The 22,058-nt window shown below is 35.2% G+C and overlaps 1 protein-coding gene across 1 annotated transcript in view; it reads left to right on the forward strand.

The window, feature by feature from the left end:
* ESR1 (estrogen receptor 1) overlaps nt 1–22,058 on the forward strand; it is an 89,553-nt gene that overhangs the window by 35,325 nt on the left and 32,170 nt on the right. The window contains exons 2-4 of the mRNA XM_072409292.1: nt 1,405–1,595; nt 7,481–7,597; nt 20,519–20,845. Of these exons, the coding sequence (XP_072265393.1) occupies nt 1,405–1,595; nt 7,481–7,597; nt 20,519–20,845 (635 nt within the window). The remainder of the gene's footprint in view (nt 1–1,404; nt 1,596–7,480; nt 7,598–20,518; nt 20,846–22,058) is intronic.

Here is a 22,058-nt window from a genome sequence, read left to right on the forward strand (position 1 = left end):
TAGAGTGAAAAATAGAGAAATAAAATACCTGAAAAAAGAGCTGTCAGGGCACTGATGAATGCAGTCCTTTCAAACCTTTGATCACAGCAAGGGGACCTACCTGGTGTACTATTCAGTAATTAGGCCTCTTTAATAGAGTTTTTTAATAGATTTCACATTTCATATTTTTTCTTTTAAATGATTTACAGGGTCGAAAAGTTGATTTATATCACGTACCATATGTATTGTAAACACATTTTTGCTTAAGAAAGCTTCCTGGTGGGGAGGTTGGCCGAACTGTTGATGTGTTTCTATGAACAGTTTTATAGACCAGAATCATTTTCTTTAGCCTTTCCATGGATTTTCACACACTTACTACATTGATTCGCACAACTATTGCACTCTTAAAGCAGAGCTATATTGTAAAAGAACAGGCTGGTTCCTTTTTGCAGAAGGAACAGGTGATGTTCCTTCTGCGATAAACAACTTACCTGCCTAATTGAATTTTTTTAAATGCACTCACTTATCATCACTCCATTGTGTCACTAAGTCCTCTTCTAGTTTCAGGATCTTTGGCCATAGTGATTGATCAAGCCAGATTGACATTAGTCCAGTGTGAGAGTTAATTCTGGCCTGGGTATGCTAGGATCCTACATTGAGCTGCACAGCTCAGTGCACATTAGGGAAAACAATTCAAATGGGCAGGGATGTTTATTTTATTGCAGAAGGGACATGGTATGTCCCTTCACCTCTCCTCCCACTCCTTTTGATTTGAACTAACAGAAGAAGCCTCCATATACGATCTGCTACTGTTTCAAAATGTAGCGTGCACAGGGCTATAAAGCCTCCTTATGTGTAAATGCTTCATACCTAGAAAATCAGGACCAGGAATTGTTTTGCAAAAGACAACCTGCATTTGAATAGAACTTGAGTTCAATAGAAAATTATTTATTACCTGGACATTTTCTCAGAGTTTTGCAGGCATAGGATCATAGGACATGCCCCAGTACATTGGAGGTGCCTGGGTCATACATACACAGCTAGTAATGAGATAGATAAATCCTTATTTACTGTTCCCTGTCTTATTTCTTATACTGCTTACGATGTGTTTAGTTTTTAATGGTACATCATTCTGTTATAGGTAAATTGGATTTTTTTTATAATTAGTATAATAATTATAATCTTATGGAGCACAGAGCAGGAGATGAGCTTTTCAGTTTGCTTTGAACTTGATTAGGCACCTTTTTTCCTAATGGAAACTCAGACAGAGCACAGTATTCAGTTAAGATGTAAATTCTCACAAATGGCAGGCTAGCTCCATAACATATTCTAGTTCCATTACTGGATAGAATTTCTTTTATAAATCTGCCTAGAGTTCAGCCTAAATGTGTTATTTCTAAAAAAAATGTATATTTATTCTTCCAGATCAGGTTCAGACAGCAGACGACAGAATGGAAGAGATCGGATAACTGGAGCTAATGATAAGGGAACACCAACAATGGAATCCAGCAAGGAGACCCGATACTGTGCTGTGTGTAGCGACTATGCATCTGGGTATCATTACGGAGTCTGGTCGTGTGAGGGCTGTAAGGCATTCTTCAAAAGAAGTATTCAAGGTAAATGATGCAAAAATGGCATGGTGGAGGTATTATTATATGGATCTAAAACTTTCACATACAGTATTTTTAGTTTCTTAAAACGTATAACTATAAATGGGCAGCCCATATATATGGAAAGATAGCTTATTTAAACACAAATTTCTGCATTCATCATTCGTAACATCACTATACCAGGTACTCCAGACAAGTCATCAGCTTTCCATTTTCTTACCAACTTTTGTTGTCTTTATTCAATAAATGAAGAAACGTTCCTAATAAATCCCAATAGAATCCTTGCTCATCCTAACTGATAGACCTTCTTCAAGACACCTATCACATGTCTAAAAAATGTCTAAAAAATGCTCCTAATATCCTAGCCAATGTTACTCTTCTGAATACTCCATTCTCTTTTCTCTGAGACCTTGGCCTTCATATCCACAGGCTGGACCTTCAGTGTCGGGGCACTGGTACCAAAACAGTAAGAGCAAGAATTTTGAATACGCCTTCCTGGTTGATCAAGAGAACCCTGACCGACATCTTAGACATGTTCTTATCATTTAGTTCTGCCTCATCCAGTCAAAGAAACATATTTTGTTCACGACCCCTATATTCTATTAACACAGGGGAACCCTTAAAATTGAGAAACATTGGTTTAGATAAATGATTGTTTGCTTTTTACATTCTGTGTAAAAAAAAAAAAATCAAAATTTTTGGCACTGTGCAACTTTTTTAAGGATGAAGTGTACAGAGATATGGTAATATTTCCTTTCATATTAAATGTATAACAGACATAGGATGACCTCACTTTAGTGAATTCTTTATACTTATAGATTTATATTCAATTGTTATATTCCTCTAGATTACGTTATTCTGCTATAGCAGTCTTTTTCATGTGGGCCAGTCCTATTTTGAGGATTTTTTAAATATTTTCATGAGCAGAGTTGTTACATTTAAGGGCTAGTATTTTAGTAATACATAGATACCAGAGAGTTGAACTCATTGACAATTTCTTACATCAAAGATTGACTTAGCTATATGCTTAAAAAATCACTTTGGTAGAATGTCCCTGTTAACAAGTCTGTAATTGGAATATTTTATTATGGGATTGATATGCATACCTATATGGGGCTATTTTTTCATGTTCCTTATTTTATGTTATGTTTTTATTTCAGTTGCTGGCATCTACGGGTAGTGCTTGGGCCTTGGCATTCAGATTTGTAGTGATGTGTAGTGATTTACTGGCTGTTTAACTAGGGAGTAATGAATTGCATTAGGTTCCTTCTGCCAAATAATTAAATCAAGTCTTTAGTAGAACCAACAATTAAATCTATTTAGTATACTAAGAAAAGGGAAAAGACATTTGTAACTGGGTAATACAATAAGCATAGTACAAGCTGTACAGTGAGCTGGCATGGGTTTTTCATCATTTATCTGTTTTGCCTTAAAAAAAAACTTTTAATCTTTTCTGGGGGAGAAAAACAAGACAGTTCATTTTTGCTTTATTTATTTTTTTTTATTTTACTTTCAAGATCCAGGCCTAATGTCCTCCTCCATGGTTGTAATTATTTACTGCTGTGTCTAATAAAAAATGGAAACCTAACATTACAAAGTGACTACAGTTCATATCTGTAATCTTCTTCTTTCAAGCTGCAGACACTAAAAGCAGATGTTTTATTGTGTGGATTTATTGAAAACATTTTCTTAACAGGTGCTAACAAAAAAGAAAATTGGACACTACTGCCAAGGTCAACTATGCAGAATTTAAGTGAACAAACACATCCATAATGTCACAGTATGCACAGTGTTTTTCTTCCACAAAGCTACATTTTACAATATTTGTGCAACCTTAAATATATAACTAAAAATGGATGGTGGAGCCCAAACATAGATGAATAATCCAGTTTAAAGTGACAAATCTTTTTAATCCAGGTCACGTATACAAAGAATCCTGGAGTTACACCCCCATAATTTGTAAAGTAGCACCAACAATCATGTTGACAGTGCAAACAAAGATTTTTCATTACAATAATTATGTAAAACAAGCAATGCATTTTAGGTATTTCAAAAAATTTCAGAACTCATTAGGTCGGCCATTCATAAGCCTTTTACAGATGTCAGATGATTGTTGCTGGAAGTTATCTTCCATGATAATTTTAGTGACAGATGAATGAACGAGCATTGTACACACAGTGATGTTCTGTTCAATGGAGAAGGTAGGCGGTAGGATGAGGGAATAGCACCCTGCTGTGCTCTCCTCAATAGCAGTGCACAGTTGTCATTCCCTATCGGTTGTTCAATATAAATAATGTTTAATAGAAAAACATCAAAAGTTTTATTGAATGCAATGCTGTGTTTTCTTGAAGGTTGGTGCATAGATGGTATGGACATAACTGGCATTTAAAATATGGGATGTCAGTGTTCATTTTGTCTAAGGAATGTTTGTGTTGACAAAGCAACCTGCACATTTTAGGAAAAGTAAAAGATTTCTGTGGAGAAAAAAAAGAAAGAGTAAGAAAAGTGAATTAAAAGTTTAAATCAATTAAATGCGTTCCAATAACATTATACAATAGGTGTTTCATTTTTTAAAGCCCCCTTTTCTTTCTAAAGCAGCCAAATCCTGAGTAGAAAAGCCTGTCCCCTGAGAGCAGCTTCAAAACTAGATTCTCACTTTATGAGGGGAAGCAGTGATCCCTTTTGCAGAGGTCCAGCACACTCCTATTGAGTCAGACCTAGGTGATACATAAAGCTCAGGCTTCCTGACAATGTAGGAGATTCATCTCTGACTTGACAGGGGGTCGTGCTGGACCTCTGCAAAGAAACCACTGCTTCCAAATCAAGACAAACCATAAGAAGGTTTTGATGCACTAGGAATATATTTAGCACAATTAAACTACGTTAGAGTTGGCTTTAAGTAGGTTACAGTACAAGTACAGTAATAATGTGCAGCATTTGACGAGTTAAGTTTTACTACAGGCAGATTTAGCATTGATCTGATGCCAGCCTTTTAAAAGTATTGTGATTTATAAAATCAGATAAATGGGAAGAGAAATTTCTTGTACTTGCCAAACTTTAAGGAAAACTGATTAAAATCAGCCTCGTGACTGTGGGTGGACTTCTTATTTATTTATTTAATTTTTTTTTTTTTAATGAGTAGAAAAGAACACACAACTGAGAGCAGAGCTTTGAACAATACATGCAAAACATTGTAAAATATTAGTCACTTTCTATAAGAACATATCTACATGGAAAAAAGTTGTAAAAGGAAAACCAAAAGCGATAGGCTGCTATGGTGTTGCCAGAAACCAATGACCTTGTTTTAATTTATTACATTTGCTAGTGTTTTCCATTAAAGAGTTTAAATCGATAATTTATATGTACACTTTTATAACTTAGTTGTATAATATTAGAGTATTTTTAATATTAGACATAATTAGTAAATTGCAGTAATAATCAAAGCACTTTATGTATGAAGACAGAAATGCATGTACCCTGGGAACATGAATGCAATCTGCCTTGTAAGAATTTATATTGTCATTTGAAAAATGTGGAAAGGCAGCACAAAATCTGTAGGTTTTGTATACACACATGCTGCTGATTAGTATAATCACCTTGGAAATACCTTAGTACCTTAGAAGTTTTTGTGCTTCGTAATAAACATACAATTTCCAATACTGATATTTATAAACAGTGATTGCATGTACATATTGCTACCAAAATATTCTGAACAACAGACCCCACATCTACTGAGGTTTTTTTCGACTCACTTACCTTTTTCTTTCTTGTCTGTGATTGCAAGTATTTACCCCAGAGACATTCATGAATGTCATAAGGAGCAGAAAGATCAATGTGTGTATAGGATTTGTACCAATATTTAAGTACTGTTTAGGAGTTTTAAGTACAACAATATTTTTTTTACATGTCTGTAATCCTTTAAAGCAGACCTGTAATCTTCCAAAACTGCCAAAAAACAATTTCTGAACCACTCACACTGCTTTGATTGGTTAGCAAGTTTAGTGCTTTGTTTTCTCTTTACCCTTGTCATGTGATGATGCTTGAGCAATAAGTGAGGGCAGAGGTCAGGAGATTATGGCAAGATCAACCTGCCACACACAAGATGGCTGCTTCTATACATATAATGAATCTGTTATTTTTCATGGATGCAAACTGACATAGCCAGCATCACTAAAGGGGACTTACATTCCAGTAAAAGTAAGTGAGAATAGATATAAAAAAATAAGTCTGATGTTGGAGTTTAGGTCCACTTTTAGTGCTCACACATTTACCAGGGTAATGTGGTCACAGAACCAGCAAAACCGGAGACTTTATCGGTAATAAATCAACATACTAGTCTTGTGTACAAGACACCATCCCTTTCTAACACATGTAGACTTTAAGCAGGAGCAGAGGTTTATTGTAACATCATATACATCAACGTCCTGTATAGTACCATCCTAAACTATAATAATTTAAAATACTGTTTTGGGGTGCTCTTGTAGACTTGGATCATTAGAGTAATGGTTATTTTACCAGTAAGTTTGTTAAGAATAGGAACAGCACTAGATATGACTAAATTATACTTACATCATCCTTACAGGACAACTCTGCCAAAACATAGGATGCCAAATACCCAAAGTACAATAAACATTGTAAAATAAATTTATAAGTAAAAAAAATTGTAACATGTTAGTATAGAAGACAGAGTAAAAACATAACAAAAAAGGCCTAAACCTTGCTGGCTGTCTAAATGTCCAGCTAAAATAAAATGAAAATGTTTCATATTAAATTGAAAAAGAAAAATGATAAAATATTCAGGCATTTTAATATTTTGGTTCTGACCTTAATACATTGGCAAATTATAAATACAAGGGGGTCTTCAAAAAGTTTCTGCACTTTTATATGTTGTTGGGAACGGTAATGGAGAGAGGAGTAGTAATTGGCCATGTTTGGGATTGTCATGTGACCAGTCTGTCTGGCAAGCCAGCTGACCTTGCAGTTAAGTATAGGAGTAGTCACGCTGTGGTGAAGATGGCTGCAAAACCGATAAATTGCACCAAAAAATAGCGTTCTATCAGACTCTTTTTGTGGGCAGAAGACCCTTCACTGCAGCACACACATTGGAAACCTTCAGACAATTAAAGTGGGAGGGTGTGATACATCCAGCTTAAAATCTGGATTTAGCGCCATCTGATTTATACCTTTTTGAATTGATGTAATTTGTGCAGAAACTATTTGAAGAGCCCTCGTAAAATGAGTATACATTCCATGGGAAGGCTACAAATCAAACTGCCCAATATTAACCCCTGAGAAAAGAATAGAGACCAGGATTTGGTACAGACAGCAAAATGGCTTTGTAAACAAATTACCAAATTTATCAAGGATGCAAACTCAGGATAGAAACTAAATAGAACATTATATATATATATATATATATATATATATATATATATATATAAAATGTTTCTTTTCACAGCGTTTTCTTTTTCAATAATGTGTAACAATATGTGACATTGAAAAAAAATGTATTTCTGCCAATAAATGCTTAGAAAAACATCTTCTATCAAACTCTCAAAAGGTTATTAGGGTCATGAAGACACTTTAGTTCTCTCCCAGCTTACTTTCAAAAAGACTTCTTTTTCTTTACAAGCCATATGGTGAATTTTAATACTGTTTTGTATTTTCACAAAAATGAATTTTATTTCGTTTAATGTTTTTCAGTACCCAAATCCTAACCTTTTTTTGTGAAAGTTTAATTGCCACTGGTTGTTTCATTTTTATAAGTTCTGAATTTTTAAAAAAAGTTTTCACTATCAAAACCTCTCTAGGACAAAAGGGTATTGGGGTCAATAATAGACTTCAGTTGTTTCCCCGGCAGATTTTAACAAAGACCTTTATTTTCTTTACAGGCCATAATGACTACATGTGTCCTGCAACCAATCAGTGCACCATCGACAAAAACAGGAGAAAGAGCTGTCAAGCCTGTCGACTCCGCAAATGCTATGAAGTGGGGATGATGAAAGGGGGTATGTACTAAGTGCATTAAGAGAAACAGCAGCCAAATGTGAAAGATATCCCACTCCATTTTAATCAAAGAAACTTAGGTTCAATCTTGAACACAATTGAATTTGTACATGAGTGCTTATAACCAGCATGATTTCTGAACGGTGAAATGTTTTTAAAAAGTCCGTTTAAGCTTAGAATAGTTTAAATGAAAAGTATTTCTCATGTACTTTAAGAGCCAGAAAACATTGCACCTAAAATATAGTTGACACCATGTTATTTTTAAGAGAACGTAAATGAACCATTCTGATATCTGAATAACAATAGGATTATTTTAATGTTTTATTCAGTATTACATACATCAAAAGAAGAGTAAATGTAATGTTTATGCTGGAAATGGATGAAATGATAATATAATTAGTTTTAGATTTGCTTGTTTCAAACAATTTTTTGCAAAGGATCATTAAGCACATCAAAGGAAAATACTGGTTTGGTTAAAAATGCCTGGACTCCTTTCAGGTTCCTTTCTAAATGCACAATACATTTAAACAAAATGTGAGAAAGACATTTCAATATACTTACCTTCCCACTGCTTCTGCACCAGCAAAATCCCAGGGACTATGGAGTATGCAAAATCTTGCAAGTGGACACTCCATTGCAGCACAGGAATGCTTTCATGTAAGAACTATAATATTTAGCATTCCGTGGGATCTCACCAGAAGAAAAATTATGTCACCCTCATCTGAACACTGGGGACAGAAACTAGAGAAATTTGTTAGCTAAAATGCCACAAACTGCATGAAGTCAACTGATAAGATGGAGGAAACTTCCTGGAGGATGATTGCTGACATTTGATTTTAAGCTGGAGTACACAATTGTCAGGACCCATTCTAAGCAGGGAGAGGACCTACCAAAGTGAAAATAAACAAGAGAGAAAATAATAAACGTGACTAAATTTATAGAAACAGTTTGAAAATGTTTAAAATATATTATAATATATACATTTTGACAATTTTGCTCTTTGAACAGACAAATGACACCCATTTTAGAAGCATTTACAGGAGACAAATTAATAGAAAAATTGTGTTGGATATTAGGGAAAAGTAATTTACCAGCAATCCCACCTGAATATATATATATATATTTAAATATATAAAATAGCTCAATTCTCAAAATCTCATTTTCAGACTCAAATACCCTCTAAAACATACTGAGCGTACAAACAATTCCTTTATGATTTCAGAAGAGTTATAAAAACTGAGTAAATTGTATTCAGCTGAAAAACAAATATTTTGTAAGACCAAATCAGTACAGTGTAGCCTGTAAGCCCATAATTCTTTTGGTCCTGATTTCCAGACTACCTTTAGACTTTTTTTTTTTGCTTTCTGTACAACTTCCAGACAAAAATGTAACAAAAGTAAAACATGATTTTTAAAATAGTTTTAGTTTTTTTTTATGTATTACTATAGATAAAGTACATTTTTTATTACATAAATTGTTCTATTTATATTAATACAAAACTACAAGAGAAAACTTGGAAAAAAGACTCACATTGGCAGTCATTGCTGCATTTCACTCCAATTTTTCTTCCAGTGGAAGGATTTTAGACAATACTTATTTTCCAAGCTGGTGATACCTAGATCTTAAGTCCCCTTTTCATTGGGAGGCTATCAACTTCATCCTCGCTCATATCTATTTCACCGATTTGGAAGAGTCTATCTGCAGATCTCATTTTGCCCCAAGTTTACTCCAATAACCTATTCTAACATGTATGTAAACACTACATAGGCAAGGTAATCCAGAAGATATACTAAACTATATTAAAACAATCATATCATAATAATTCCACTTACCAAACTTGCCCAATAATCATCCATAACCTTTAAATCACTGCCATTGTTAATAAGGATGGCAGCAGTACTAGCTACGAATTTCTTTAAAATTGTTGACATCATAATGGCCATTACACACCCACTGCACTATGGAAGCCTGTACATTGCCCAATCAAAGACCTTTGAACCTTGAATTTGAATATCTAAAGCACCTGATCAAAAGGGCCTTGAATAAAGCCAAAAATATACCTTACTCTGATTAAACTATCAGTCGAACATGAATCCACCATATCACATCCTCAATTCAATTTCATGTGTAGGTACAACATCAGCCACTACTCCATGAAGAATATACTTTTAAACTTTATACTTTAAAAACACTGGCACTTTATCGCCTTACTATGTGTTCCAACCTAATCTACCTCCAATCCCCCAAATCCTTCTCTTACCAAAATACATATATGAAGGAAGATGCCACATTCACAAAACAAATTGTTTACAATGTGAAACTTCAGCATGGATTAGCTGTACAACTCTTAAAAATGGAAGCAAACCATTTGTTACCACTCTGCCCGCAGATCATTTGTCCAGCAGCCTGCAGCATCCTCGGCTTCACTGTAGCTGTGTAGAGATGTACCTTTTTTTAGCAACCCCTGCACGTTCTCTGAGGCTGTGCTCACCTGAAGAGTTTTTTCGGGAAATGTGAGCAGCCAATGAGCAGAGTAGTTCCTGGTTCCAACCTTGTCCTGCTATTGGCTGCTAGCTGTTTTTATACCTCCCTGATTCCAGGCTCTAGTTGCTGGTTCCTCAGTTCACTTCCGGCGTCTCTGCCAGCTAGTCGTTTGTTTGGGCCCTCTGTGTTTGACCTTGGCCCGTTACCTGACTCTGCTTTGTCCGCTGCCTGTCCTGACCTTGCCTGCAAAGCAATCCCAAATTTTCACCTTCCATTACCATGTTTGATACTTGCTATAAGGTGTTTGTACGTATATAATGTGTTTTGGTGTTTCGGCAAATGTGGTGCTGTGTATTATGGCCTAACATGTCCATTTTGGTGTCATCTGTACATAGGACATTGTTCCAGAAGTCTTGTGGCTTGTTCAAATACAACTTTGTAAACTCAAGCCATTTTACCATGTTCTTTTCAGAGACCTTGCTGATGATTAAATAATCAAGTGCATCTATTTGTCCATCTGTGGTTGTACGTTTTATATATTTCATTTTAACATTTTTAGTGCATTTCTCCTAAACCTGGTACATTTTCAGTACACATTTCCTTATATTTGTCGTTTTTTACTGCTTAACACAGTTAGATGCAGCCCCTTCAGGGTCTTTGTGTGATTGATCATGCACTCCGATAACATGTCCATCAAGGACCAGCCCTACTATTTCTCAGAGCCGTTACCACACACATCACACACCCCTCACCACCTCTTTCAAATCTACACTATATACAGGAAATTAGTTGCCATTTTCAACACCTATTCCAATGTCTAAAGGAGACATGGCCATTCACGGTCAAAGAAAGCAAGCTTTGTTCTTTTCTTTCTTTCATTTTCTTTGTTTGGACCCTGCTCAAGCACATCAAGTCTGGTATAGGCACTGCTGTCTATATCCTGACCCTCACACTGCCCCTCCTTTCAGTTCCAATGTTTTTTGTATTGTCTTTAGAAAAAATGCCAGCAGATATTGTCTGATTGTTTAAAGGTAGAACATAAAATTTGATATATGGTATATACACATGATATAAGGATGTTTAGTTATGTCCATATTTTTATGCCAAAAACGGTACATTGTTTTGAGTGGAAATTTGCTGTTTAATATTTTAGGCCTGTAATTCTTAGGAAAAACTCCTGGGTATGATAAAGCTTGAAACACAAATCATAAATAATATAATATTAAATAATGGTATAAATAAAATATAAATAAAATAAACTTTATTAAAAAATTAAAAATAATAATTAAATTTGTTTAAACAAGGGTGCAATAATAGAAAAGACGTTTGGATTTAATATTTATTATTTGGATTTTTTTTGTATAACTTTTTTACTGTGATCAATGTTTTAAAAGCAGATTACAATGTATAGATTTCATCTGCTTTTAAATTTCCGACCCAGCCACACCCCCCAAACATACCGGCGCTTCACGCATCACGTATCATCGAGGGATAGCAAAGGATGCCGCTGGATCAAGGGTCCAGGTAGGAATTTTTTCCTACCCCGAGTGTGGCTCAGGGTTACTGCCTTTGGTTTTGTAAAATTCACCCCTAGCCACACTTGAGAATACCGCCAAGACGGTTAAGATATAATTCATAAGTATCTTGGTATGGTAAAAATAGTGTTATTTAACCCTGATTGGCAGGAAGAAAATATATACTTTTATAATAAAAAGGCCAACAGCATGTATTAATTTATATAATGTCCACATGGATATGGTAATCTACAGAACAATGCAAACACTCTCCAGCTCCTCAGTTGATCAGCACTAAAAGCCTATACAAGCTACTTCAACATTTTATGTTAAAACACATTAAAATAGGCTTTTTTGTTCTGAACATTTTAGGAGTGAGATATGAAGTTTTTGTATTTCTCCAAATACTATATACTGTATATATATTTTGCAGTTACATGTTCTTCTTTTACTAACCTTTTTTCCGTATTTGAAAATGCATCTCTAGTCGGTAGTGAAGATATTTCATATAGGTGAACAATAAAGAATTTGGCATGATCTTTCAGGAAATATGCAATAAGTATTTTCAGAAATAACCATTTATAAATATATAAAGAATGAGACAAAGCATTTTACTATCTAAAAATACAGAGCACTACAGGGGATGAATGGGGACTTGTCCCCATCTATCCCCTTTAGAGCCCTGTATTCTTAGATAGAGAAACTCTATCTAAAAATACATAGTAGAAGTACTGCACAGCAACCGCAAAATCGCCGAAATAACTGGAAATAGCCGTTTTTAACGCGATTCACCGCTAAAAATTCAGATCGAAGCAAATATTTTCAGAAAATTCGGCTAACTGGCCTGAATCGAATTTTCGAGAAATTTGCTTATCTCTAGTAACAATTACAATCATATATTGAAAATCAAAATATTATAGTTTCTAAGCAGTGATAATAAACATAATATCCAATGTGGGTGTAAATTCATCTCCCCTGATTATCAGTTTACCTATTATAGCTTTTAGAAACGAAGTCTATAAATATTTAATAAAATGTAAATACATTATTAATTATAAATCTCATGTTCTTTAAAGGTTTTGGGAAGCTATACATTTATAATAGACAGTTCAGCTATTAGGTGTTTAAGATGCCACAGTATTTAGTAGATGTATTGAAACTGGATAACGTACTGAATGGACAACTTGTCACTACCGGTATGTAATTATGGTAATGATAAGCAACAATTCATATGTTTGAAAATGACCAATCCTACTTTTGGTTAAATAACATAAAAAAGAATATTATTATAGGTATCTCCTTTATTGTCCATTAGTTCATACCATGGTATAACACCAGATTTTGTAAATATAAAGATAACTAAAGGTAACATTTTTTGCATTTTTTTATAGAGAAGGAAATAAATAAAACTCAAAAACCCACAAAAAGTTCCATTGGGTAGATTGCCATGCCTTACTGTCTATGGATGTAACAGAAAGTGAGAAAAACTCTGAACCAAATCAATCAAAGGAACAAGTGTCACTGTTGGAAAATTTACCCTCACCTCCTTCTCCAATGACAACTCAAAATTAGTAAGAAAAGACAAATAGAGAAGCTAAATCTGTCTAACAAAGACACAGATCACAATAAAACCATAACGGGGTTCTAACAATTCTGCACTCTATCCAAAATGTAATATAAAAACTTTTGGCCAAACTTACACTCTGTGTTATGTCAAATATCTTTATTTCTGTGCTTGCATGTATACTTTGATATTTTAGGTTTACTTATTTTTAATTAGGAACTAGTACAGGCTCAGTTAAGTAAACTATGTGTGGGCCTGCAAGGATAAAGGAATGTTTCTATTTAAATTAAAATAATGTTTCACTGCCAGAGTATCTCATATGTGAAGGGTGAAGGTTGAATCACACAGCTAGAAATTACTTACAACAAAGCAGATGTTTAAATATTAGAAAGAGGCATTCCAGGCATATATTAGGAATATGATCTACTTTCATTTGCAAGTAACATTTTCTCCAGAGGATTTGTCTTTTGATTTTTTTTTGTTATTTTCCCATGGGGAGTATACAGGAAGAATCTAAATGAATAAAATGTTGGGAAACAGCAGCCTTATCCTAGAATGTGAAACTAGTCAAAATCTGAATGAATTTTGATGACATCTACTGTCTTCAGTCATGTCCAAGATTTCCTTCCCACCATACTTGACAGATATTTTCTCTTTGATGGATGAAAAGATGTAGGCCAGTGGCTCATCCCCTTGGCTGAAGGTTGTTAGACCTCAGCCAGCAATTTGTCTTCAAAAGCCAACCAAAATATTGCTTACATCTAAGCTGAGAGATGAACAAGCACTCATTCATCTTGTAATAAAGGGTGATATGTCTTGGAGTCTCACCTCATCACCTAAAGAAGAAAGTGAGCAGCTGGTACTGTTTCAAAATGCCAGTCCAACAGGGAGTTACCACTTGGCACTTGCACGCTCTTATCTAAATTTGTCTAAACTGCTTTGTGTTATGTCTTTTTCTTTTGAAGTCCATTGCCAGACTCGTTAGGGTTAAAGAACAAAGCGTATGTGCGTTGGAAGCCAACTAGGACAAACTTATCAAATGCTTTCACCTAGTAGACATTATTTAGGCATACTACTGAAAAGAAAATTATATTGAGAAAACACACTGACCATCTATTTACTGTTGCCCACCCAAGAAATCAAAATAAAATAGAGAATGGGAATACCACCAACGTAGACTGCCATGTCATACATACCACAATATAAAACGAAAGCAAATTTTGCATTTTGTGAATGTTTTTATTTTTTTTCCAGTTTGCATGTTAATCATCCAAAGCTGATATAGTCTTGGCGTTCTTTTATTTTTTTTTACCAATTTCGATTTTATTACAGTAAATTGTTACATTTATATTAACTCATTCTGTTAGTTCTGGCTGCAATTTCACTAAATGGCTGAAGAATTATGAAAAATGTGGTATTTAAACAGATTACATGATTAAAATTAAGCTATAAACTATTGGTAATAATAAATCCCTAACGGAGGGAATTAGGCTGAAAAACATTTATCACTTAATTTTGGCAAGCTGAAAATTTAATTACATTCGTCTACTGAATCATCAGACTGTGCTTCTTATTAATACGTGCTTTTGCATAGCATAAAATCCCCTGAAGAAAAAAACGTCCACATAGTCTTATTAGTGAACAACAGCAACTTCAAAAATTTTTATATGAGCAACATATTATTCTTCATTTTATATGCACAAAATTCTAATACAGACATAGCTGACACGTTACAGTTTTTATGTAATTATTTGTTATTTATATGAATAGATCTGTGACTGTACCCTATATTATATTTTATTTCTTCTGTTCACTTAACAAAGTAAATTTTCAGTCTGCAATGGAATTTTCTCTTAGCTTAGTGAATAAGATAACTCATTTAATTTGCAAAGATTTTGCACATGATTGAATGACTAAAGTGAACAGAAGTTCACCTAATTCATAAAATGGGAAGGTTAAACTTCAGCAAATCAACATGAAAAGGAAGAAAGAAGAATAGCAGGGTTTTTGTGGCATACATGTGATATTACATATCACATGTAATTGCCACAAGAAAAAAACTTTTCTTCCTTCTTCCTCTTCATGTTCATACAAATTTAAGGGGGGTGGCACTAATTGACAATAAAACAAGAGGAAAGGAATGCACCAATTTCTTAGACTTCAGTAAATCAGCCCCACAGGGTCTGATAAACAAACATGTAAGGCAAATAAAAGAGCAAAGTACAGATAGTCCCCGGGTTACATACGAGATAGGGACTGTAGGTTTGTTCTTAAGTTGAATTTGTATGTAAGTCAGTACATTATTTTAATAAATGTAATTAGGACAGATGTTTGTCTTAACATATTATTAGGCGGCATGGTGACAGTTACTGTATAAAATCCTCGCTGTGATTAAATCACAAACAAAGCAAAAACTGCAAAGTTCAGTTGTTTAGTCATTAAAGAGTTACAAAAGTCTGCAGAACAGCTCAGACCTTAGGATCACCCACAACCTCAGCTGTGTTTAGCAAAAGATTTCTCCTGCAAGTCACATGAACCGCCCCATTCCTCCATCAAGTCTTGGTCCTGCACACAAGCGAGCAGGGAAGTCTCGTTCATATCTAGGAGTCGTTCGAATGTCGGATGTCCTTAACTCGGGGACTACCTGTATTCAAATGCACTTATTACTATCTAAAAATCAGGGTCTTTGTGCAATGTTGGACCTTTACCCTGAACCATGGATTTGTTTATACAATATTTAGTTTAAAGCCAAGAAAATTTTGAAGATTATTAGGAATAGATTGCACTATTTTGAAAAAAGAAAAAGTTATTTACCTAATGTACATTAAAACAGTGTTCAAATTAGTGTTCACAAATGGGGCCAAGCTTTCTAGACATTCAGTATAGAAATTAAAGTTTGCACCAAGAACTGATGAGACTTTAGATACCGAACCTTACAACAAAGTGGCAACCTGAAACATTAAGGGTTCATTCAGATCGCTCTGTTCATTCAGATCGCTCTGTTCAGATCGCTCTGTGCATATGAATGTGCATACCACTCCTTGTACATCTATTACACCCACCCACACTCATGCGCTACAGTGCAGTGCAACACATGAAAATACACCATAGTGCATATATGATACATCATCAATAAAGGTTCTTTCACTTCTCATGCATTTGGGGTGTTAGGCAGTCAATAACGTATTCCTAGAATTCGGTGTATCGCTGTGTATATGTTTTTTTTTAGATAATATGTTTTTAATGTCAGTATCCTGGAATGTTTCTAATCCTGTCTGCTAGCAATACTTGTCCCTACTCCTGTAGGGGGTTTAACGTTCCCCTAACACTTTCAAAAATAAAGGACAGTCATCAGTTAGTAACAAATGTTAGCAGTTACTAATTAATAAATTCAATAACTTTAATGTTATGTTTTTTACTAAATAGATTTACAAAGAACTCAATTGAGCAAGACTTGAAAACAACAGAGTTTATTAGAAATTTGTTCTAAAGAAGTATGGCAAATCATCTTAAAATTAATACAAAACAGTCCTGCAGTAACTGGGGAATTATGATGCTTTTGTAAGAAATACAGAAGAGCTTTGACTATTGAAGCCGTCATATATTTTTCCCAGCAAATGTGGTGAGGTATTATCAAAGCAGACAGCTAAGTAAACTCATCACAGGTCAGGATCATGCTCATAATGACCTGCCACACTTTTTACATAACCCTTTGTTACTGTTATTTCACGTGACAAGTGCTTCTGACAGCTAACAGTTTTATGTATGATATTCAGCATAATATGAGACTGGGAACAAGATTATGGAATCATTTTGTGCTGTCCAAAGGTTCTAACAAGTGCTTGGAATTAGAGGAGGAGAATGTCTTATTTCAAAATGGTTCAATTTTGGACTTTTGATGATAAAGTCATTTTAAGAAATTGAGCAATCTTCTTTTATTTTTATCTGTTCCATTTCTGTAAGACTTCCTATTTTCCTGACAATTTATAGAGTAGTGGTGGTATATGTATAAAAGGTAGACCAGAGTTAAAAAAGTAAAGCATGGTAGCAGGCAATGCTGCAGTATAGACAAGTACATCAGGTTACATACATGGTAACGTGTTAGTCCACGGGTGTTTTTTTCCCACTTATTGTTATATTGTTATATTGCTATATTGTTCCTTTTCAATCAAGTAAATAATGTTTTCCCCTATGAGGGTATGCACAATACAAAGTCTTTCTACCCTCTAAAAGGTTAACTAACCTGAACAGATTTGCATTCCAAACAGTTAGATACTATGGGTAACATGAAGTCAAATCATTTTAATATTGGATAGGATCCAGGGATGGTTGCGTAATTTTGAGTAACTGTTCCAAGGTCTGGAATGAAATGGAAGGTTGAATTGGCCTTTTTATCCCACCCCAGAATCTGTCCCATGACAAAGCTTCACCTAACCAGGCCTGGGGCTAAAGGGTAATGTTTTTACTGAAAAGCATTTGAGACCCATGATGAGTTTCTTACCGGGCGTGTGATTTTTGGGGGAACTGGGATCACATGTCCACTCAAGAAAAAAAACTCCCTTCTCTCCCAGAACTTCAAAGAATATAGAACCCCACCTGCCAACATTACCCTTTAGCCCCAGGCCTGGTTAGGTGAAGCTTTGTCATGGGACAGATTCTGGGGTGGGATAAAAAGGCCAATTCAACCTTCCATTTCATTCCAGACCTTGCAACAGTTACTCAAAATTACGCAACCATCCCTGGATCCTATCCAATATTAAAATGATTTGACTTCATGTTACCCATAGTATCTAACTGTTTGGAATGCAAATCTGTTCAGGTTAGTTAACCTTTTAGAGGGGCAATGATAATATCCATTTAGCTGGGATCCAACACCACTTACCCAGGGTGGACTCCTGCATCAATAAGTGAATCTTTCTTGGGGGAAAATGGGCTGTTGGAGCCCCTGTCACGTTTCAGGCAGTGAATTTAGCTTAGTGAAAACAGTTAAAATTTACTTTGTAAAAAATATCCAAAATTACACATAGAAATGTAAAAAACCTGATTTTGGCTAGCACATGATTAAAGGGCTGAAGCCAGCATAGCCTTACCCCATTTATTAAACCAGTGTATTTATCAATAGAATGATATTTCAGTTTGCTAAGTGTACAGATTTAACATTAAATATTTACCTTATCAACCCAATGTACTGGTAAATCCACTGAGGGTGCAACCATATTGGAAGGCACCTTAAATATAAGGTGCCAACCTATGCCAACCTACTGGAAAGCATGAGGCTATTGTTAAAATTACTCTATTGTGTTTTTATTATCAATATGTTGTGGCCAAAATAGATTTTAGTGTTTTTCCTATATGATTGAAGTTCCTTGTAAATTTTACGATGGGCAGATAAAATTGTGCAGGGCTATAAAGAAGTTTCATTGCTTATTTTATGTTTGTTTAAAATAATCCTAAAAGGAAGACGCCACATTTACAATAATTGTTCATTGGCAAGAAAATTTATAACAACAAACCTTATCATAAGATAAGTCATGGTCATAAATCCAAATATATAGCTCAGAACTATGTAATGTCCATAAGCTCTTACAATGAGATCATTGTCAATATTGGAAATGGTTAAATGTTGAAAGTAAAATAAATCAGTCCTTTTATTGCCTTTGTAGTAATTAACATTTTGCTGTAAACCTATTTAGATTACAAGAAAGCTGCACAATTAGGAAGAGACTAAAATTAGGACAGTTCCTGGGATCCATCCCAGATTAGTTCAACTTTCTTGTGCTGTATAAAAGAGTTTGCTAATAAAGCAATTTGTTACAATGCAATGGTCCATGGTGTTTTGAAAGCCCCCTTAACCTGCATAGCTCTGTATGCCATAGCAGCCTTCAGCTTGAAGGAGCAAGCTATTCCACTTGCCTTGTGCTTTTTTTGACCGATAAAATGGCACACATTGAAGGTAATATGGTGCAGCCCCAACTTTCCAACTGGAAGGAACTATTTACATGGAGAATTGAAGCATGCTGACTTCAATGGTATTCCGGAGACTAGAACAGGGTGTGTGCAGTTGGAACAGCTCATCCTAGTGATAAGTTTATTTTAAATCCATTATGTTTATATAAATATACAATGTAAAGAGCTGGAAAACATGAGCTTCTGAATGGGGCTGAAACTGAGTGGGTAGAGAACATGGGTGGAAAGAATTTAGGTGTGTTCCTGCGAATAAGTTTTAAGATAAAGTTCAATATCATATCTGAAAACCTTTCAGTTTGGAGAACTTCATCAATCACAGTGGTAAGATTTTAAGGTGATGCCAAGATTAAAATAATTTATGTTCATTTATTTTTCAGTAGCCGCTAAGCCACAAATATTTATGATATCATTCTATCAGGATCCAGCCTACTAAGTAACTGAAAATGATTTCCAAAGTGTTTCCACTTCCAGGATCTTACATGGATAGTCTTTCTTCTCTATAATCTTTAAATTGGACATTACCAAAGTGAATTATCACCTTTCAAGGTTCTTTTAACGTTTTTAAGTGAATGAGATGAAAATTCATTTTCATGCAAAGAAAAAGATTCAAGAAAATGTCAAAAAAACATGATTTTTGCTTGCCCACAATTGGATAGTTAAAGTAAACCTTCACCTCATTCACTAAGCAAAGTCATATTTCACTATCCTATATTCCTTTATAAATCAAACCAATTAGGTTGGTTTACTAAAAGTGTAGAATTCCTAACCCAGTGAAGATGTGCTTGCTTTAAATATCAGTTCATGCTTTAATTTAAATACCTATTTTCTTATCATTTCCATGCACTATGCATTATTATTAATTTTTTATTATCCTATATTTATATAGCACTGACATAATAAAGCACTTTACAAAGTCCATTGGTATATCACTAATTGTTCCTCAAAAGGGCTCACAATATAATGTCCCCACCATAGTAATTTACTTAGTTTAAGGGCATTTTTTTAATGGAAGCCAATTAGCTCTTATTGCATGTTGTTGGGATAAGAAAGGAAAGCAGAGTGCCTGGAGGAAACTCATGCAAGCACAGGAAGAACATACAAACACTTGCAGAGAGTGCCAAGATTAGACCTGTGATCTAGTACTGCAAAGGCCAGAACGCTGACCACTAAACCAACTTTTTCTATGCATTGTGCATAAAATTGTGTTTAAAATAAACACAGATTCACCTGGTTAGGTGAACGTTCTGCCATTTAAGCATTTAAACTTTCAGTAATGTGGTCAGTTGTCAGAAAAATTATACATGTTAAGTGCTGTCAGGTTAACTCAAGTGAAATGTGTTCTTTATTTTGCCATTTATTGATTTATTAAAGCAGTTTTTAAATATATTTCCCAGGTATCAGAAAGGATCGCAGAGGAGGACGTATGATGAAACACAAACGACAAAAAGAAGAGCAAGAGCAAAAGAGTGAAGGCAATGTGTCAGAGATAAGGACGGCCTCTATCTGGGTGAACCCCACTGTGAAAAGCATGAAGTTGAGCCCTGTATTATCTTTAACAGCAGAACAGGTTATCAGTGCCTTAATGGAAGCGGAGCCGCCCATTGTTTATTCCGAGCATGACTCAACCAAACCACTCAGTGAGGCTTCCATGATGACCCTGCTAACAAACCTTGCAGATAAAGAACTGGTGCATATGATTAACTGGGCAAAGAGAGTGCCAGGTAAATACATATCTAATCAGTAAAGTTTTATAAGATTCCTAGAGGTGTTTATACTTAAGCTACATACACACTTCCAATTATTATCGTTGGAAAACGAACGACGAACGTTCATGCACGATATATATGAACGATCGTATAGCACCGATCCTGCACATAGAGTTAACGACATGATCGTTCGTAGATATTGTACACACAATAGATACGATCGTTTAAGCGATAGAGGAACTATGTGCACGACAGGAAAGTGAACGGACGTTCGTTCATCACGCATGCTCTGAACATGGACGATCAACGAACGACCGTACACACGAACGATGGTCAACGATCGTCGTCCAATCCGATCCGTCGGTCCGGTCGTTTGTTTCCAGCGACTTTCCTCGTTCGTTGGCGTCGTTGGTTACTTTTTTACGAACGATTTTTTGCCCAATCGATCGTTCGTCGTTCGATTGGAACGATAAAAATTGGAAGTGTGTACGCACCTTTAGACTGGTTATCATAGCAGTGTTTTTAGAGCTAAAATAATGATGGTAATCATAGTTTATTTATTTGAGAGTCATGTGGCCAAGAGGTTAGAGATCCCTATAACCTTAGCTCTACAAAACTGATTTTCAACATTACTTGAGTTTATCAAATCCTTTCTCGGCTCTTTAGAAGGTGGTAATGTGCATTTCATACAGCTGATGGCAGTTATTACACAGAGATCCTCCTTCGATTTGGTATAAAGTTTCAATTTTCTATGGAAATGTTTGGCCTGAATCTTGACAGGTTATGGTGCTTTATAGATTCAGAGGAAGATAGACAGCCATCTCCCTGCTTAATGATATTCACCTGTCTGTTGGCACCTTACTCTTAGTTTCCGTAGCTTTAATGCCTTCTGGCTGACCTTTGCCTCTGCCTCTGCCTCTGCTGGAATTCATTGTACTGCATTATCTGTGGGCTCCTGGTCCTCTGTCACTTCTTCCCCAGATTTCTTCCTTTGCGCACAGAAGTCTTGCAGGCAAACATGTGCTAGGACAGTGCATCTAGCCTTCCAAAAGTTGATAAGAATAAGTCAATTTCTAATTTAAATTTGTAAGAAATTTGCTGATCCTATCAAGCTCCAATACCGAGTGACAGCTGTTCCCTACGAAGTGTTACATGATGCCTGCAGACAGCCAGAGAAGGACAGCCAGAGTCACATTGATTTTGTTCTACCACCAACTTCACACAGCTT

This window comes from Pyxicephalus adspersus, chromosome 4 (assembly GCF_032062135.1).
Source record: "Pyxicephalus adspersus chromosome 4, UCB_Pads_2.0, whole genome shotgun sequence".
Taxonomy (NCBI): domain Eukaryota; kingdom Metazoa; phylum Chordata; class Amphibia; order Anura; family Pyxicephalidae; genus Pyxicephalus; species Pyxicephalus adspersus.